The sequence below is a fragment of the Hipposideros armiger genome, unplaced genomic scaffold (assembly GCF_001890085.2).
Source record: "Hipposideros armiger isolate ML-2016 unplaced genomic scaffold, ASM189008v1 scaffold_8, whole genome shotgun sequence".
In the NCBI taxonomy this organism is placed as follows: domain Eukaryota; kingdom Metazoa; phylum Chordata; class Mammalia; order Chiroptera; family Hipposideridae; genus Hipposideros; species Hipposideros armiger.
The window spans coordinates 3077085-3096916 of record NW_017731358.1 but is presented as its reverse complement, the minus strand read 5'-3'; the positions used below and the strand labels follow the sequence as shown (position 1 = coordinate 3096916).

The following is a 19832-nucleotide window of genomic DNA, read 5'->3' as shown; positions in this document are numbered from 1 at the left end:
TTTTTTTTTTTTTTCATTTTAAAAAATTGTGTTGTCTCTTTCTGAGTGATAGGAATTCTTTACATATTATGGATATGAGTCTCTTGGTGGATGCCTGTATTGCAAATATCTTCTCTCAGTCTGAGCTTGCCTTTTCATTCTCTTAATGGTTTCTTTTGACTAATGGAAATTCATAATTTTAAGGAAGTCTAATTTATCAGTTTTTTCTTTATGATTAGTGCTCTTGTGTCCTGTTTTAAAACATCCTTGCCTCTCTTAAAGTCATGAAGATGTACTTCTCTGTTTTCTTTTAAAAACTGTGTTTTAACTTTTACATTTAGGTGTTTTATATGATATGAAGGAGGGGGTCAATGTTCTTTTTTATCCCCCAAAGGATATCCAATTAACCCAGCACCCTGTCTTGAAAACAAACATGCTTTTCCCCAAAATTGTAGTGCAGCCTTTATCATGAGTTAGATGACTATATATGTGTGGGTCTGCTAATACGTTTTTGGGTTTTTTAATTGAGTTTTAATAAGTTTTAAAAAAATATTATTATATACTCTTTGCAAAGATATTTTATGGCATGCACAAATTTTTTATGCCTGGATAATACTCTGTTGGGTAATTTACTTAATAATTCCAATATTGTCAGACATTTAAGTTGTTTTTAATTTGGGGCTATTAGTCAATAATATTATAAACATTATCTTTTAATAAAACAAAAATAATATGTCACTGTTATTTTGCTGTTCTCTACTAGGCAGGTTGACTATTTTCCCACATGTTCTGAACTGTGTTAATATCACTTTTCCATTTTTTTTGCAAGAGCCTCCTATTTTTGATATTTATTTTCTTTATGCAATAAAGATCTTAAATTTAAGTACACATTTATTAAAAATGCTTTTCCTCAGTCTGTTTGCTCCCCTTTTTCTAACAGTTAAAAGTTAAAACTCTTTATGTCAAATTTGACCATCCTTCTCTTTGTGGTTTCTTGGATTGCTCCTAACCTTAGAAAGGTCTCCTGTCTCCAAAGTCCTGATAAAAATACAATTCTTTCTCTCTCTTTTTCTCTTTCAATTTTCCCCGTTTGATTTTTTAAAGACTTATCTCTTTAATCTGGAATTATTTGGAAATATGGCAGGCCTTATAGAGCATCCGCATAATTGTTTTAGATACACATTTTTGTTGTATAAGGGTAAAATTGTGTAAAACAAAATCCTCTGTGATATTTATATTTTTAACATTTCAAGTAGGAAACGGTAAAGTCTTTTTTAATAAAGGACTGCAACCAGTTTTTTAACATTCAGAACTCGCAGGGCCTACTAGAGCAATATCTGGAGAGGTAATTGAGAAAGAGGCAACATTACTCAACAGTAACAGCAATGCCAAGCCAGGAATTTAGACACTCAGAGGGCTGTATCCTAACTAAAAGGAGGTGTGTGGAGAAAGGGATGGGTAAGAGGAAATAAAAACAGCACAATCCAGTCTTTCATGGTCTGTGATAGAAGTTTACCACTGACTTCAGAAGTGCTACCTGGGAGCTGGAATCCATGGGCCACCTTCCCCATGGCAGCTCTTCTGGATTGGTCATTAGGCCTAACTGTGGTCAGAGATAAATGGACTTTCTTGGGTAAAGCAAACAGAAAGAAAAACATGTGCCCTGAAATAAAAGAAACCAGGATCCGGCCGGCCGAGTGGCTCAGCTGGTTAAGAGCCAGCTCTGAGCAGCAGGGTTTTGGTTTGGATCCCACATTGAGGGCCAATGACGCTCGCCCTCTACAGCTAAGATGATGAACAACAGCTCTACCTGGAGCTGGGCTGCCGAGAGTCGCCGGCGGCGGCATAGGCTGCAGCAGGGCTGCAGTGGGCTGCCGTGAGCTACGTGAGTGATGGCAGCCAGCGTAAGCGGCTGGTGGCCAGTGTGAGCTACTGGGAGCTGCTGTGAGCGGCCGACCAATGACCGGTGACCGATTGCCTCACCCAGGAAGAGCACAATGATCATACCAACATGGGCCAGTGAAGCGACGTCCTCCACAATTAGAGTGATGAACAAAACAGCAATTTGTCTACCTGTCTGTTCCCCTTCCCCGATTCCCCAACGCTGTCCCCCCCCCCAAAAATCTTAAAAAAAAAAAAAAGCAACCAGGATCACCGTGATATTTTTTGACAGATTTACCTTTGACCTGGTTGCTCTGTGTGGTCCCACCAGGTATGACTGACCCAGGTGACGACTCGTCTTTACTGTGGTGTGGTCTCCTTCCTCCCTGGTTTGGTTTCAGGGGTAATAGCTCTCTGACTGAGCTGCACTCAGTCACCAAAACATAGAGCAGGCTAGCCAACACCTTCCTCATTCTTGACTCCCCATACAGTAAGACACTGGACTGTCTTTTCCCCCTTCTTCCACTCAGCTAGCCCAGGGGTCACAAACTGCGGCTCGCGAGCCACATGTGGCTCTTTGGGTACGCATATGTGGCTCTGAAGTAAAATTGAAAATGAAAATAAAACTATCATAGTTTCACTTATAAAATTTTTAAAGGATATTATTCACATAATGGTGATTTCATTTGTTTATGGCTCTCGAATAATTTTTAAATTGTTGTAAGAGACAGGATTGGCTCTTCTGTCTCAAAAGTTTGCCGACCCCTGATCTAGCCAGTTAGAAGGTGGAAAGGAGAGAGCCTGCCAACTAGGGGAGTGACTTAGACGAATGAGGGTCTGGGCTTAATCACAGAACACTTTAAAACTAATTGTTGCATTGATGAATCACATGTTCAGAAACACGTATTGTGACTATATTAATTTTTCCTGTTAGCAGTGGTGAGGCCAGAGGAGCTTCACCAGTTTGTCAAAATGTTTGTTATCCCCTGACCATTATCAGGTGAGCTTGTTAAAAATGCAGATTACTGGGCCTATCCCAGGTCTACTGCAGCGGCATCTGTGAGGGTAGGGCCTGGACAGCTACTTTTTTCTTTTTTTTAAGATTTTTATTGGGGACAGTGCTGGGGAATTGGGGGAAGGGGAACAGACAAGTTGCTGTCGTTTTGTTCTTCAGTCTAGTTGTGCTGGGGAATTGGGGACAGTGCTGGGGAATTGGGGGAAGGGGAACAGACAAGTTGCTGTCGTTTTGTTCTTCAGTCTAGTTGTGGAGGACGTTGCTTCACTGGCCCAAGTTGGCACCATCACTGCGCTCTTCCCAGGGGAAGCAGATCAGTTGCCGGCTTCTGGACAGCTGCTCACGGCGGCTTGAGGGCTGCTCATGCTGGCTGCTGGCTACACATGGTAGCCCATGGCAACCCACTGCAGAAGGGGCTGCAGCCTACACCGTGGTGACTCACGGCAGCCCAGCTCCAGGTTGAGCTGTTGTTCAGCATTTTAGCTGTGGAGGGCAGCGTCACTGGCCCTCATATGTGGAATCCGAACCGGGGCCCTCTGGCGTCCCAAGCCAGTTCTTAACCAACACGCCACTCGGCCGGCCCTGGACAGCTACTTTTAACAACTCCTCAAATGATTGTAATAAACACTAAAGAGATCTACTGGACCACATTTAATGTAAAATGAAGTTGTGAGGCCCACATGGGTTGACTATCCTTGTAATCTTTACTTGTGTCCATTTTGTTGTTGTTGTTAAAATCCTTTCCTAATATCCCAGTTTCATAACATAATTTTTAAGTCAAATTTTAAAATCTCTAAAGTTTATACCACTAATTATATTCTGCTTCAATTTTAATGTTAATTGGTCCATGTTTGCTAGCATGACACCTGGCACAGGAGGTAGAAAAATGAATAGGCCCTAATGAACTCCAAATTCAAAATTTTTGCCAATTAGAGGGCTGTCCGAGTGGCTCAGTTGGTTAAGAGCTCGCTCAAGAGTTTGAGCTCTGAGCAACAGCAGTTCAATTCCCGGCCCAAGCTGAGCAGCCGCTGAGCTGCCAACAGGTAGCAGGATGGCTCAGCTTAAAAAAAAAAAAAAAAATTTGCCAATTATGTGAAAACTTGTTTGGTGTATATGCCCTGGTTCAGGTAAGCCTCACCATATCTAGGATTATCTGGTCTAGTCTCCCATCCATGCAGAAGAATGACTATTTCTTAGCCACATGTTGAATATTCTAGGTCTAAAAACAAGCTAATTTTCTGCGTGGGTGGGGGCCTCAGCCAGACAATTCTACATATGGTAAAGCAATTTAGATCCAAGTAAGGGAGCCACATCTGTGCCCCTTGGTCCTGGTCTCCAATTCACTGGAGTCTGCCCTCTTTCCTATCTAGCATTGGGCCCTGTGGAAATTTCCCTCATGGTCGTCATGACCTTGCTTGTCCTGGGCTCAATCGCCATCTACCTGGAGGATGCTGTCTACCTGTACAAGAACACCCGTTGCCCCATCAAAAGGCGGACTCTGCTCTGGAGCAGCTCTGCACCCACGGTGAGGGCTCTGTAGCTGCCCATTGGGAGGACTGGGGAGAAGGCAGGGACCTTTTCGAGAATTCCTCTAAACTCAGCAATTCAAGTCAGCAAAGGGTTGCCTACCTCTACCACCTTAGGGTGGGGTTTTGTAATCTGATCTCCTTTTGCATTCAGGACCCCATGCTTGGAAGGCCATCAGGCAGTGGGATGGAGTGTTTGAATTCTTAGAGCCACAGAGACAGCTGAAGAAACCGCTCAGCCCACTCACCACTCCCCCACCACAGTATTACTGTTAAAAGCAAGCCTCCTTCCTGTACAGGCAAGCAGTGTTTCCTCAGAGTGTAGAAGGGAATTTTTCCCCATGGGGTCATACTTTGCTCTATTCTTCCGTGGTAGGCTTTTAAAACTCCCACAGCTATTACATAGGCCTTTGTATTGCTCGTAGACCATAAAATTGGACTTCTATTTCCTTGTGGCGAGCTGTAAGTGTCTGTTTGGGATGGACAGTGGGGCCCTTGAGGTCCTTTCCTGCCAGATAACATCTGCCTAGGCCATCTCAAGTCATCAGAGATGCTTTAATGACATGGTGTGTTGCAAAGGGCGGGCTGGATCTTGATCCATTTACTCCTAAGGATTAATTTACATACTCCTAACCCAGGGATACAGGATGAGATATTCTTCAAAAGAGCCCCCACCTCAAGGTGACTTGTTGTCTCCAACCCTGGACATAGAAGGAACTGACAGCTGAATCAAAATAAGTCTTTAATTAGTTAATTTAATTAGTGATTTTTCCAGCTGGCCACTTTTAAGTAATGGTGCCTTAAATGTTTAGGTTTTGGTTCCTTGAGCTCTTGCCACAAATAGTTTGAGAGAGAGAACACGAAGTCTCCCTCCTTGCCCTAACTGGCTTCTTGCTGCTCTCCACACAGGTGGTGTCTATGTTCTGCTGCATCGGTCTCTGGATTCCTCGTTCCCTCATGCTCATAGAAATGGCCATAACCTCGTGAGTGTCCTGCCCTCCCCCAGCTAGGGGCAGGGTACCCTTCTGCTCCCATTTACCCACAACTCCGGAGTCCATGTCTTCTTTTATCCCCTATCCCTTCCATAAATCCCTGCAAACTATTGGGTTGTCAGAAAAGTCATAACGTATTTTTCTATGTTTTTTTGGTTGCAAAAATGCATCACGACTTTTCTGACAACCCAATAATTAGGAATTGATCATGAATTGATCCCTTTCCAATTTGTGCTAATCCGGGTGCCTTGAACTTCTGGATCTGTCCATCCTCAGCCACTGTTTTGTTCCCACAGCCTGAAATTCCCCCTCCCCAGGCCCCTGAGCCCCATCCTCTCTCTCCTCTTGGGTCACACATTCACAACGCCTAGTCCTTACCATGATCCCCTTGGTAAACGCCACCTCTCCCAGCTCCCTTTGCAGTTCATCTTCTTTGGCAGCAAAGGGCGTCCCGTCCGCTGGCTGCCACCTCCTCTGGGACTCTGAGACCCACCTCTTCCCCCACTCCAGGTTTTACGCCGTGTGCTTTTACCTGGTGATGCAGGTCATGGTGGAAGGCTTTGGTGGGAAGCAGGCAGTAGTAAGGACATTGAAGGACACCCCGATGATGATCCACACAGGCCCCTGCTGCTGCTGCTGCCCCTGCTGCCCCCGACTCATGCTCACCACGTAAGTCAGGAGGGAGAGACGTCCTCGAAGAACAGGATACCTCTTCCTGCACTCTCCCAAGAGCGTCTGCTGGCTCTCTCTGCCCTGTTTCAAGCCTCCTGAAATGAGGCTTATAGGGAACAAACCCAATGATGAAAGGGTGAGCATCCCCCAGCCAGGACCCACACATTGGGCACCCACCCAGGGTGCAGAGGAAGAGCAATGGAAGGAATACTCCAAAGTTCCCATCACTTAAGCCCACTGCCCCCTACAAACTAGCCCAACAGAGCAAACTGGACTTTGGTTATTTATTCGCCCCTCTGCTCATTTTGGTTAATGAGGTTGGGTCAACACTGATGGTTCTTGCTCAAAAGGTACCATTCTGGTCTGGGAGTAAGTGGGAAGCAAGAAGGAGGGTTCCCAATGCTCTCAACATTCTGGCTTCTTCCTATGTTCCCATCATTTAACTATTCTGGTGTCTATGATGGCAGCCACGCCTCAGCCCAGGAGCCCAGTGAGGGAGTTGGGAGGTCTTCTTGAGGTGGGTAGTTTATGGATCCATGTTTCTAGCCCTCTTCTCCCCTCAGGAAGAAACTTCAGCTGCTGATGTTGGGCCCATTCCAGTATGCCTTCTTCAAGATAACACTGTGTCTGGTGGGCCTGTTTCTCATCCCTGATGGCATCTATGACCCAGCAGACGTAAGCCAGGAGTAATGGGCAGGAGGAAAGTCTAAGACCCGTTTAGTACCTTTGAGTTCTACAAGGAATAGCTAAAGCCAACATCCCCTGATGCAGGACCCGAGGAACAGGGTGGCTGTGGGAAAATATAGAGGCTCGAGGACTCTGGTGGAGAGAGAGGAGACTGGAATAGGCCACGGCTTTACAGCTTTTTTTTATTACCTGTCCCACTATGGGGGAAGAAATAGGAGACGCAAAGGGCTTGTTCCCTCAATGACTACTGTCTGGTCTGCCCCCAGATTTCTGAGAAGAGCACAGCTCTATGGATCAACACTTTCCTTGGCGTGTCCACCCTGTTGGCTCTCTGGGCCCTGGGCATCGTTTTCCGTCAAGCCAGGCTGCACCTGGGTGAGCAGAACATGGGAGCCAAATTTGCTATGTTCCAGGTAACTATACCCTGGGAGAAAAAAGATGGTTCATACTAGAGCTACAAATAATTGTGGTTAGGAGGTGAGACTAATAAAGGCAAAAGCAGGTTTGGGAATCTTCTTAAGCCTTAGGTTTCCTTATGAGATTTGGAAAATGATCCCTGCCCCTCCCTTCCCAGTTTTTGCTTTTCTGTGCTGTAATCATTTGCTAGGGCTGCCATAAAATGCCAACCGTGTGGCATAAAACAACAGAAATTTACTGTCTCAGAGTTCTGGAGGCTAAAAATCCAAAATCAAGGTGTCAGCTGGGCCATGCTTCCTCTGAATCCTAGAAGGGAGACTCCTTCCTCTCTCCTCCTAGCTTCCGGTGTTTTGCCAGCAATCGCGGCATTCCTCGACCTGCAGCTGCATCACTCTGATTTCTGCCTCCCTCAGATGGCAGTCTCCCCTCATAGTCTGTGTTTTGTTCTCTTTTCCTCTTCTTATAAGGACACCAGTCATATTAGAATGAGGACCCACCCTACTCCAGTATGACCTCATCTTAACTAATTAAATGTAATTAGTTAACCAAAACAATGATGCTTTTCAAACTAAGGTCACATTCTGAAGTCCTGGGGGTTAGGACTTCAACACAGCTGTTGGCGCAAGGGAGGGTCGGGGGGGACAGGACACACAATCCAACATCCAATCCATAACGTCTATTATCGAACCTTAAACCTTAAATTCTTCTGCCTTTGCTTTTCTTTCTACAATTACTTACTAAAACCCTATAATCTATCACTACCATTATCTCAGCTACAACTATGAATTACCTACACCATGTACTAGGCACTTTGATACATTACATTTTAATTTTCATAATAATCTTAAGGGTCATTATTTTGATTTTATAAATGAGGAAACTGAGACCCAGAGATGTTATGGGACTTGTTCAAAGACACATAGGGATGGGGCTAGAACTTAAGCTCAGATCTGTCTAACTCCCCAGCCCACATCCCTTCTTCTCACCACGCTGCCTCTTCATCTTCACACCTCTTCTGAAAGTTCTCTCAATGGTATGTTTGTTCACTTTTTACACTTCCCATTCTCTCAGTCCAAAGATAATTTTTCCACCAAATGCAATGATTTCTAGCCCAAACTTGTTTTCCTTCTCTCTCCATTCTTTGAATCCTTGCTGGGCCCTTCTCCTACTCCCAAGGCATAATGACTGCTTTATAGTTAACAGTGATTTCACATAAACTCTCATTTGACCTAAGCAGATGCCTCTGAAATGTGAATTTCCAGGCACATAGTAGGTAGAATTGAAGGGGCTAGGGCAAAAGAGAAGAGAGGAGACTGAAATGGAGTCAGGGACTGAAAGAGCAGAAAGGATCTGGGTGCCAGAAACGCTTAGGGTCAAGCCACAAGGTAAAAACCTGTGATCACCAAGCCTTTACTGTGGGGAAGCCTGGATAAGCAGAGCCTGCCTTGCCTCAGGGAGGGCAAGTGCTAAGACACGTGGTGCTCCGGGGGCCTCAGGACAGAGATTTTCCTTTCCTTCTCCTTCCCCTCCTTCTCCTCCTTGTCTTCCTCCTCCTTCTTTATTATGGATTAATAGACATAAAATTTATAATTTTAACCATTTTTAAGTGTAGAGTTCAGTGGCATTAAGTGCATTCACATTGTTGTGCAACCATCACCACCACCTTCCATTCCCAGAACTTTTTCATATTCCACACAGAAACTTTACCCATTGAACACTGATTCCTCTCTCCACCCCCACCCCCACCCCCACCCCTGCCTCTGGCACGGCAGAGATTTTTTCCAAGGGTGCTTTAATGGTTAATTGTCTATCATTCTATCAGTAGAGATCTCAGGTGTTTGAGACAGATGTAAGGACTCTTCCCTAATCATCCATCCTTTTCATCCATTAAATGCTCATTAGTAGCCATGGCTGAGATAGGGAAATAAACTTGAACCTCCAATCAGTTCTTACTGTTTCTTGTCAGGAACTCTCATAACATATTGGATGGAAGACGAGATTATAATTTTCCAAAAGATTAAAACTCCATCAAATTGTAATCAAGTGTGAGTCTTGACCCTCTGCATAGATCTAAAGGCTGGCCGGATGCACTGTGGCAGGACAGCACAGCAGTGGGTTAGCTGGCCTCCATACCATGGCCGCTGGGCCCACCCTGCCCTTGCTTCTCTCTTCCCTTCTGCAGGTGCTCCTCATCCTGACTGCCCTGCAGCCAGCCATCTTCTCAGTCTTGGCCAATGGCGGGCAGATTGCTTGTTCGCCTCCCTTTTCCTCTAAAATCAGGTCTCAAGGTGAGCACATAGGGGTTCCTATCCCATTCCAGGATGGGGGAGAAGGGGAGGGTCAGAGAAGAGAGGACCTTAGAACAAAGGTTGGCCAGGCTGGCTGCTGCTCAGAATACCCAGAAAGGGGTCTCCAAGAATCCCAACAGAGACTTTAAGGAGACTATGACTTTTCTAATCACACAAAAGAGAGCTGCAATTCCAACAGCTTGAAGCCAGCCTCGATGGTCAACCCAGGAAGCCGTGGGTTCAAGCCTTAGCTTTTGGGAAAGGAATAGGTATGGTCAGGAAGCAGAAGGCCATGCCGATAAAACACACAAAACGAATGAGGTTTAAGCTAGCCTCAGACTGCAGAAGGTAGAGAGCTAAGTCCTGGTTCTGGCTCTGCCATTAACCTGTTCCGTTACTCATGACCACTTACTATCTCTAGGTCTTGATTTGTTGATAAATTGGAGAAAGTGTTGTTTAGCTCACATGCCAGGGATGCTGGTGGGACACCACCTAGATAATTTAGCATAACCGACATTATATTTCACCTTACAATGCAGTGATGAATTGCCACCTACTCATACCGGAGACTTTTCTGATAACTGTGCTGACACGAATGTACTACAGAAGGAAAGATGACAAGGTTGGATATGAACCTTTCTCTTCTCCACACCTGGATTTGAACCTCAAAGCTTGAGGTGGATGGCTTGGACAATGAAAGAGACACTGTACTCATGAGACAGGCACAAGATTTCTTCACTGTCCCTCAACCTTGAAAAAATGGGGAAGGATTCCATAGTCAATACACGCTGGCCGATTATATTTGACTATAGAGATGAAGGTGAATTATGTAATAGGATGAAATTGTTTTTGATCTTGCCTTTCAAGGTATTTTAAGTTTTATAATAGACAAACAGAATGAAGTCTGAAACTATAACTGGACACTTTGCCCCTGTGGGTGCCACTACTAGCCCTTAAAGCTTGTGTATTGAAAGGTCACTCTGAGTTTTCTCAAAGCAAATGAAAGAGGGGAAGAGTACATGGTAGTGTGGTATTAGGAAAGGAGTAGAAGGAGTAGAACTCAGCCAGTCAAAGACAGTACAAGCCCAAAGTCTCAAAGAAGCCAGGCTTCTGAAAAAAATAGATCAAGATGTCCTTTCCCTTACATACGTGTCAGTAGGGCACTGATGACATCAGAACTGGGAGAGCAGGGTCAGCCTCCCTTTGTAAGACGATGGCTTTTTGAGTCTCTGTGTCAAGCTGCAAAAGGAATCCCCCAATTGATTTTGAGGAAATAAATTAGGATGCAAAAGTAATGGAACTGAGAGTATAGGTAAAAGCCCCCAAGACATAAAATGTATCATACCCATGTATATCAGGTCAAAAACACAAAAAATAAAACATTAGGTAAAACCACTTTGCCTTTATTTGCCTAAATGACAAAAGCCAAAATAACTTTGAACAAATTACTAACACTCAGACAGGAAAACAATATACTGAACAGCAATTAAGAAGAACATTCCTGTAGACTTCGGCACTGGTGATGGGGCTAACATTCATGCCAAGGCCAGCATTGCTTTCCGAAACTTTTTCTTTTTTTTTTCCAGTTTTCTCAATACAAAGCAATCCAACCAACCAAGTAAGTCTGTATTCAAAACATAGTCAGTGCCTCCAAAAAAGGGTGGGGAAGCCCACTTTAAACCTAAAAGAATACAACCCGAGTCGTCCTTAATGCTAAACCTAGCATTTTTGTTTTCTACCCCAATCTCAATATTAACATATAATTTTGGCAGACAAAAAAATCTTTCTTCTTTTAAAGAAAATTAACATTTAATAGTGTAATCCCAAGAACGTGTTCTACTTATTTGGAAAAATAGAAGCTAGGGACCACCCTTTATCCCATGACAATCTATTCTATGAGAGAAAACAAGAATAATCATTGTATGACTTTGAAAAATATAACCTTCAAAAATACTTATATTGGTAAGCTTAAAAAACAATACCATTAGTTAAAAACATTGTTAAGGGAGTTTTTTCCCCCCCTACCTGTATTAGTTTAATTTCTGGTAAGAATATGTGCTGACAGAAAATGTACAAGTTATGGCTTTTAGGGAATTAAAGAAAAGCAGCAAAATATAATTGATTTGGAAAGATTCTAAATATGAGATCTGGGAAAGGATTAAAAAGGCAATGAGCTCCAGAAAATCAAAAGCAACACAAAAGTCAAGATAATCCAGAAAGAGAGTAACAAAAGCACTGTGAAGTACCATTGCAGAGAGAATACACATACACTGCCTGACCAGCTGTGTGGTCACAAGTAAAATTTTAAAAATAGAACTCAGGTGCTGCCTAAGAAGTTATCAGTGATCAGAAAAGGTCAAAAGTCCTCTTGACCTCCTTCATATTTTTTCTCCAGGATTTTCAACCTCCTCACATCCGCGACCTTCTTACCCAAGCCTCAGCAAAATAATGGTCTTTGACTCTAGCTATCAGAAACAGCCACAGCAGTACAAAAGATCCATTTCTAGTCCTCTAAAATTTCAACTTCTTTTCTTCAGTTCTACTGAATTTAGTGTATGAAAAGAGCAAACTTTCTGCCCAGTGCATCTCAAGGAAACTGCTGAAATGGCAGCTCCTCAGCACAAGCTTAGCTATAGGACATCCTTCTCCATTCTTCTATCTTAGAGGTTCTGAGGTCAACCAACTTTTAAGGCTCTCCCATTTCTGCCATATTTGGCCTATTCAGGCTGACAGCTTTGTGTGTGGGATTCAGAGAAACATCTCCACAACCTCAAACATTAATATTAGAGGATTTACGGATCACAGGCATGGTCGTGGTAACCTCACTGAATTAGGCCCAAATGATCAAATGCCACATCATTCCCACAGCTTCCTCCACCCTCCCATTCTTGTCCCGCACCTAGGGTCACATTTATCCCAAAATATCTAACATGCCATACTATAAAAGTTTTTGCTTTCAGTGAAAATTATTTGAAGATATTGTAGTGTTAGGAGACTGAGGCTGTAGTCTTGACAAAAGAGGCAAGAGAGTTTTCCAAGAATGTGTGCACATGCTAGCCCTAGTAGTCTCAGGGATGATCAGCTCAGAGGTTATTCCGAGGGCCCAGCATGCCAAAAGCAGCCCATTGATAGAGCAGAGAAGGGCACAGAGATTTGTGTCCCAGACAATATATTTGAGGGGAGTGACTGCAGGGAGGAAACCCAAACCCACATTTTAGGCATCTCCCTTTCCAAATATACTGGGTAACGTGTTCTTTGAGGAAACAAGTAGGTGGGCTTCAGTGGTGACTTCATTGCCTTTCTATACCAGGGAGAATAAGACTGAAATAGGCAGAAATCCCAAAGAAGAAAGACTGCCTAAGAACTTACCAGAAAAGTTAAAACGTAATCATGAAACTGAGTAATATAGGCAAACATTAACTTCAACTGTTTCAAAAAAAGGATCCCAAGCCGAAGCTCGTGTAAACCAGGTCTGACAGTAAAAATAGCACTTCATGAGAAGAGTTTAAATGTAGTTTTCACAGGCCATCAGGACAAGAGGTTTCCCCCACTGTCCCTCTATTCTGCCATGCTCTGCCTCTGGGTGGTCTGAGTTTGAAGAACATAGGTGGTCCTGCTATGCAGGCAGGTAGGTTTTACCAAAAGTGTTTAGGGAGGCGACTATGAGATGCTCACAGCCCTAGCAGAGGGGCAAGAAAAGATAAAAATGGGTTTTCTTAGCTGAAAACACTAAAACTCCACCCCCACAAGGGGTATTTATGAGTGATGGGGTGGGGCCTGGACATAAGCAATCTTCCCCTGAACCCAGTTTAAGATTACTGATGGATGATTACTGATGATAGTAAAGCTAGGTCAGGTAGCTGTAGGACGCTGGAGTTTTAAAATGAGCTCACGCTCAACAGCAGGTGTTAAGCTTCAGCACTCTTTGACATGAAACGTAAGTGATGAATGCCCCTGGGCAACCTAACGGGAGGTGGGACCACAACCACTAGGCACACACGGAAGAGGGAGAGAACCCACTCTTCTAATGTGAATGTGGCTTTGTGGCTCGCTGGAGGGGTGGTGGAGGGAAGTAAGTCCCTGCCAGCTGCCACCTTTGCAGGAAAAATGCTGGGTGGAGCACTGGTTCCCGTCAAGAATATTCTTAAGTGGGGCAGAGGTCAAGATAAGGCTTTGGGAAGGGGGGGGGTGTTTCCTTGTGCTTTTGCGTCTGTGTTCTGTGCAAATGTCTAAATATTCAATATGGCTATGAGCAACATGGGTTAATAGATCATGTTCAAACTGCAGACATTTACAAAGTATTCTTTGTAAAAATTTAGGAAATGGGCATAGAAATAGGAGTAGCAGGGCCAGGGACTTACTCCAGGGGGGAAATTAATCTAAACTGATTTTGTGTAAGATTGAGTATTGTCCCACTCTCTTCCTCAATCACAGGAAAGCTGAAAGTGTTCTTTCTTAAAGGGAGATAGCAAAAAAAAGAGGCTGACAAGAGTTCCCAAATAACTGGGCAATAGAATTGTCTGAGATGAACACAGTAGCAAAACCGCAGCTGACGCCATGTGGTCTGGTTCCATCCCCATCGGTGTCTTCATGGACCCCATTGGGACCAAAAGAAGCTCCTCAGGGAGTAAGAAAAGTTAGGCTCAGATCTTTCCACAGCCACATCGACACGTGCCAGTAGTACATTTAGGGGATTTGTGACTATTGCCCAGCTTTTGGCTTTTTTTTTTAAAGGAAACCAAAATTATATCCCTCCCCCAATACACACATAAATCACCCAGCATGGCTCATTGCTTGAAGGACTTGGCAAGCCAGTTTGCCTCAGAATAGAAGGCAAACACTATAGTGTATCAAGAAGAAAAGGCCTCTGGGTATCACACCACTTCCTTCTGCCCACTCCTCAGGGCAAAAAAAATTAGTTCTACTTACATTTGAAAGGCTAATTTTTAAAAAAATAATAAAAATGACAATTTCCCTGTCAAGATCACATAAACATAAGCAGTAAAGCAAAGTCTGTGGGGAGGGTACATGGATGCAGAACCGGCTTCTGAGACACAGTCAGCCTCCTTAGTGTGGTAAGTGATGTCTCTTGGAGGACGGGCTGTCTGGTCCCCCCTCCTAGGCCCTCTCGCCCCAGCTGTCTTTCCTTTGTCGCTGTCCTTAGGTTTAGTGTTGGGATCACAATTTGGAATTCAACAGAGAGCTTCTGAAGGTGATGGGACAGAGGGAAGGGAGAGGAAAGGAGGGGTGAAAAATTAGTCTTCTTCATCCTCACTGATATCATAGGCTGCAGCCTTGTGCCTGGAGAGATGTGCTGGGGAGGAAGGCGGGGAAGTCTTGCCAGAGAAGGGCCATCGGAAAGAGGGGGAAGGGGAGCGTTCACGAGTGGGACTGCTGCTGGGACTCTGCTTTGGACTGATGGCCTGCAGCATCCGGCCCTTCCCCTCTTTCAGCATATGTTTCTGGGGAGACCAAAAGGAAGAGTTAGAAGAAACCCATGGATCCTACAAAATCACCACTGGAGGGCCTGAGACTTCACATTACCACGAGGGCCCACTGCAATGTCAAAGTGATGGAGTAAGCCAGAGGAAGGACACAGCTATAATTCTAAGCAATTTCCTACCTAAAGCGGTCTATGCTGTACTACTTATCTCAGGGTTCCCCACCTGCTAGCCACAGTCATCCAATCCTTGACTCCTATGTCAAAGGTAGTCTTAAAAGGCTACGTGGCTTGTAGTCCAGACTCCAGGCAAAAACAAAGGAACTCAGACCAAAGGGTACCTATCCTAGTTTTAAGAGTTCTCTGAAAAAAGCAATTCCCCATTCTCCTTGAATAAGCTATGCTGGTATCCAAACTCCCTCACTCTCAGGTCCTTCCTTATATCTAACCTAGGGCTCACTTGTATATACCCTTTATTTGGCTTGAAAAGACCTTGCTGCTCCTCAAGGACAGAAATCCCACCTCAACCATCAATCCTGTAGCAGCTGTTCATAGTGGAGGCAGCTTTCTTTTTACTGTTCTTTGTTCTTTCCTTTCCTTCTATTTAAAACCATAATGTAGAAAAGCAAGTTGGACAAGGCTACTCATTTATCTTGTCACCAGGTTTGGACATTGATAAAGAGCTGGCAAAATAATTTAGGAGAATATGTAACCTCTTTCTGTAAAGATTTTAAAGAACTTTTGGGGGATAGCTGAAATAGAGTTAAGTTATCTAATCTGTGCCCAATAAAGGGAACAGATTAGATAACTTCTTAATGCCAACGTCCCTTTCTGGTCAAGGATTCTATAATTCTTTCCACAGCATGAGAGAGAATCCCCTAAAAATCCCTAAACTGTCCAGCAGAAAAGAACATACCAGCGCTCCTTCTGGACCAAACATTTCCAGGAAACTTCCAATGAATTCTCGGGATTTCTCCTCCCATTTCTGAATGAGGTCAATGCTCTTTTCCTCTACCTTCTGAACAAATTCTTTTGACTTTTCTTCCACATCTTTCACTTTCTTCTTTACTTTGTCAACCCGCTCCTGCAAGTGGTATTTCTTCTCCTAGGTAAAGAAATAACTGTGTTGAGAAATAATACTCTGACCTTCCATACCAAAGGGGGGAAAAAAATATGTGTTGGCATTCTATTAATATTCTTTTTAGTCTTTAGAATTTCACTTTGCTTTAATCTAGCCCACACTTCTTTAGCATAATAACAGATAAGATATGCTCTGGATGGTAATCTTATACAAAAGTGTTATAATTCTAACTTTGTAGAAGCCCGGGACTAAACTAAATCTATAGGGTAGGCCCAGTAACATGTATCTCATCAAATGAAATCACACTTTTTAAAGATAAAACATAAACTTAGAACATAAACATGCCCTTCATAGCCGAAACCCCTAACTAGACGGAGATGTAAAGGCAGCTAAAAGATCACTGCACAATATTGCCAAGAATAAGCCAGGGCTGGCCGAGTGGCGCGATGGTTAAGAACTGGCTTGGGACGCCAGAGGGCCCCTGTTTGGATCCCACATATGAGGGCCAGTGACACTGCCCTCTACAGCTAAGATGCTGAACAACAGCTCAACCTGGAGCTGGGCTGCCGTGAGTCGCCGGCGACGGCGTAGGTTGCAGCCCCTGTTGCAGTGGGCTGCCATGGGTGACCGTGTGTGGCCAGCAGCCAGCGTGAGCGGCCAGCAGCTGCTGTGAGCGGCCGTCCAGAAGCCGGCGACTGATCTGCCTCGCCCGGGAAGAGCGCAATGATGGTGCCAACTTGGGCCAGTGAAGCAATGTCCTCCACAACTAGACTGAAGAACAAAATGACAGCAACTTGTCTGTTCCCCTTCCCCCAATTCCCCAGTGCTGTTCCCATCCCCCCAATTCCCCAATAAAAATCTTTAAAAAAAGAATAAGCCAACTATAACAGGCTGAAAGTGAAAGTAGTAGATCTTTTACTTCATTCAATTGTTGTACTGGATTTTTTTCCCCTCTATCATTGGCTTATTCTATAATTTTTAAAAAGTTGTTTTAGTATTTTGAGGTGTGTTTGCTCATTCACAAAATAAAGATGATACTCTTTACCAGCTTCCCTAAAGATAAGAGAAAATGTTATGAACCTTTTGGGGATAGAGCATACAGAGGAGAGTTTTTAGTCAAATGGAAAAATATTCTCATAATTTCCTGATCATAAAGAGGAAAGGGAATATGTTTAGGATTTTTAAGCACCTGAAAATAGATTCTGTAGTAGGTGGTTAGCAATGGCTAGGGTTTATCTGCACAGATAAATCATATTTAGATGAAATCATTTCACCTAGTCCTAATTCACAGAGCTGGGAGCAGGTGAGGGAGCATGGTAAACTAAAGCTTAGGTCCACGTGTCCTGAGAAATTGCATGCAAAATGTTGTGTGTCACTATCCACACAGAGAGAGGATCCACAGCTTTCATCAGATTTTCAAAGACCACCAAAAAAAAAAAATGGCTAAGAACCACTGTTTTAAAGGTATTTGATATACATATTGTACTATTCATTTAATTGGCTGTGTGTCCTGATATCAATGTGTTGATACTAGAGCATAAAGACAGAAAATGCCTCTGTTTTAATCTCTTTGTAAAGAGCTTAGCACAGTGTTACCTGCAAAGAAGCGTTCACTGAGCTTGAGTAGGTGATAATTACAGCAGGCTGAAAAGCAAGTTCAGCTCAGATGAAGTGGAAGGCAGCGTTATGTTCTGTAGGACCAGAGAACTCTGGCATGAGGTTGGAACTCACATTGATAAAGCTGACATTGAGCTCCTTTGCCGTGTAGCCCCTCTGTAGGTTCCGTCTGGCATACACATCATAGTCCCGGACAATTCGGGTGATGATGTCTGATGTGGAGATCCCTTCTGTCCTCTGTGTTGGAGCAAACATGCCTAACCCAAGAACACATACAAACACTGTGACAGTCTGGTTAGCTCAGGCAGTAGGGCTAGATGTAAACTGGGAGCAATATTCCTTTCCTTTCCTCAAGAAGCAGAATCTGCTATTACTAAGGGAACTGTGGAGATACTGATGATACAGAAAGAGGAGTGAATCAAAGAATAGGGGTTAAGGAAAGGAGGAGCTATATGGCTCTAATATTAGGAAAACTATGGGGCTACAGAAAGGTTTCCTAAAATTAAGAGATATCAAAAGTAGATGTTTAGGGGCTGGCCGAGTGGCGCATTGGTTAAGAGCTGGCTTGGGATGCCAGCTCTGAGCAGCAGGGGCCCAGTTCAGATCCCACATGAGGGCCAGTGACACTGCCCTCCACAGCTAAGATGGTGAACAATAGCTCGACCTGGAGCTGGGCTGCTGTGAGGCGCCGGTGATGGTGTAGGCTGCAGCCCCTGCTGCAGTGGGCTGCCATAAGCTACCATGTGTGGCTGGCAGCTCATCGGCCAGCAGCCAGTGCGAGCTGCCAAGAGCCGCCATGAGTGGCCATCCAGAGGCTGGCGACCTATCTGCCTGAGCCAGGAAGAGCGCAATGATAATACCAACATGGGCCAGTGGAGCGACGTCCTCCACAACTAGACTGAAGAACAAAAGGACAGCAACTTGTCTGTTCCCCTTCCCCGATTCCCCAGCGCTGTTCCCCTCCCCCAATTCCCCAATAAAATCTTAAAAAAAAAAAAGTAGATGTTTAGGCGGGGAATTGATGGATGTCAGTGTTACGCTCACTTTAACCTCTTATCCAAAGTGTGACCTGAAAGTGGATGTTGACTTTCTCAGTGTATAAATTTTTCTCTGAAAGTAGCTATGTGGTTGAATCTCTGTCACTGCCCCTGAGGCTCCATAAAGTGAGGATTCATATCAACTTACTCACCTGCTTCCTTGATGTGCTTGTAAACATCATCACTACCAGCAGAAGAATAAGGGATGTCATCATGGGCTACAAAATCAATCTGAAAATAAGGAAATACCATTTAAAACCCAGGATAACTGCCATTCAGAAAGAACCAGTAAATACTCTCAGACCCACAAATAGGAAAACAAGGAGAGGCCAGGCCTCAAATGGACATTTTTCTCTTTATCTCTCTTTGCTTTGCTCATAAATTCCACGATTCATTTACAAGCTCACCCAACCTAATTATTTATGGATCATAAATATAAAGTCAGCTAGTTTTGTGGGGGTTTTTTTAGCTATTTCTCCTGGTCTACTAGAGGTACTATGCTCAAACTGTATGCCAGTCACCATACTTGGAAAATAGGACTGTAGGGTTTGCTAGTGTGCTAATTAGTGAATGGAGCCAAGGAAATCTCCCCATCCTCCTGGGTCTGTAAGAATTGGTCAAATAAGGGTTTCTAAAAGTATGAGAAAGAGGTCACTTCTTTGTGAACTGGTTTCTCTCCCAGTCCATGAGATGAGTGGGAATATAAAAATACAATCAAGAGCCCTTTTACTAGAATAGATATATCTGTACTCCTGAGAAATACAAAACCGAAAGCCATGAAAGACTTTAAAAAGTCTCAGGATCTACTATTTTGTTACTGTCTTGCAACAAAGAGATCATTGGCACTGGGATCAATAATCTTTCTGAGAAACATGCTAAACCTCACATATCGACTCCTTCCTGAATAGGCCATTTGCTAAGATAATTGCTAACACCACTGCACCCAATTCTCAGAAGCCACTGTGGTGTGAAGCATGCTCCTCAGGACTGTCAGGGACTTGAGCTAACATCTCAATTACCCACGAACTATCAGAGATCCTTAGGCAGCAAAGTGAAACCAAGAATGGTGGGCAAGCAACTGCTACAAGAAGAAAAGGGAAGTTGGAAGTTCCTCTAACCTCCTCTGCTGGGCCTGCCAGGCTGTGTTACTGAGAACAATCTTGCTGATTACTTTTGGTACCACTGGCTGCTAAGTGTTGA

General features: G+C 43.9%; 2 protein-coding genes across 7 annotated transcripts in view; one reads left to right on the top strand and one right to left on the bottom strand.

Annotated features, from left to right (window-relative positions):
* SLC51A (solute carrier family 51 member A) overlaps window positions 1–10852 on the top strand; it is a 22413-nt gene extending 11561 nt beyond the window's left edge. For 2 of the 3 annotated variants that reach the window (XM_019651875.1, XM_019651892.1), the window contains exons 3-8: window positions 4246–4400; window positions 5311–5384; window positions 5904–6062; window positions 6629–6740; window positions 7019–7165; window positions 9352–9978. In XM_019651875.1, the coding sequence (XP_019507420.1) occupies window positions 4246–4400; window positions 5311–5384; window positions 5904–6062; window positions 6629–6740; window positions 7019–7165; window positions 9352–9606 (902 nt within the window). In that variant the 3' untranslated portion in view covers window positions 9607–9978. The other variant, XM_019651884.1, reaches the window with a different exon arrangement.
* PCYT1A (phosphate cytidylyltransferase 1A, choline) overlaps window positions 10845–19832 on the bottom strand; it is a 46732-nt gene continuing 37744 nt past the window's right edge. For all 4 annotated transcript variants that reach the window (XM_019651847.1, XM_019651856.1, XM_019651861.1 and 1 more), the window contains 4 exons: window positions 18785–18863; window positions 17710–17852; window positions 15814–16002; window positions 10845–14919 (listed from right to left, as the gene is read on the bottom strand). In XM_019651847.1, coding sequence (XP_019507392.1) covers window positions 14713–14919; window positions 15814–16002; window positions 17710–17852; window positions 18785–18863 — 618 coding nt within the window. In that variant the 3' untranslated portion in view covers window positions 10845–14712. The remainder of the gene's footprint in view (window positions 14920–15813; window positions 16003–17709; window positions 17853–18784; window positions 18864–19832) is intronic.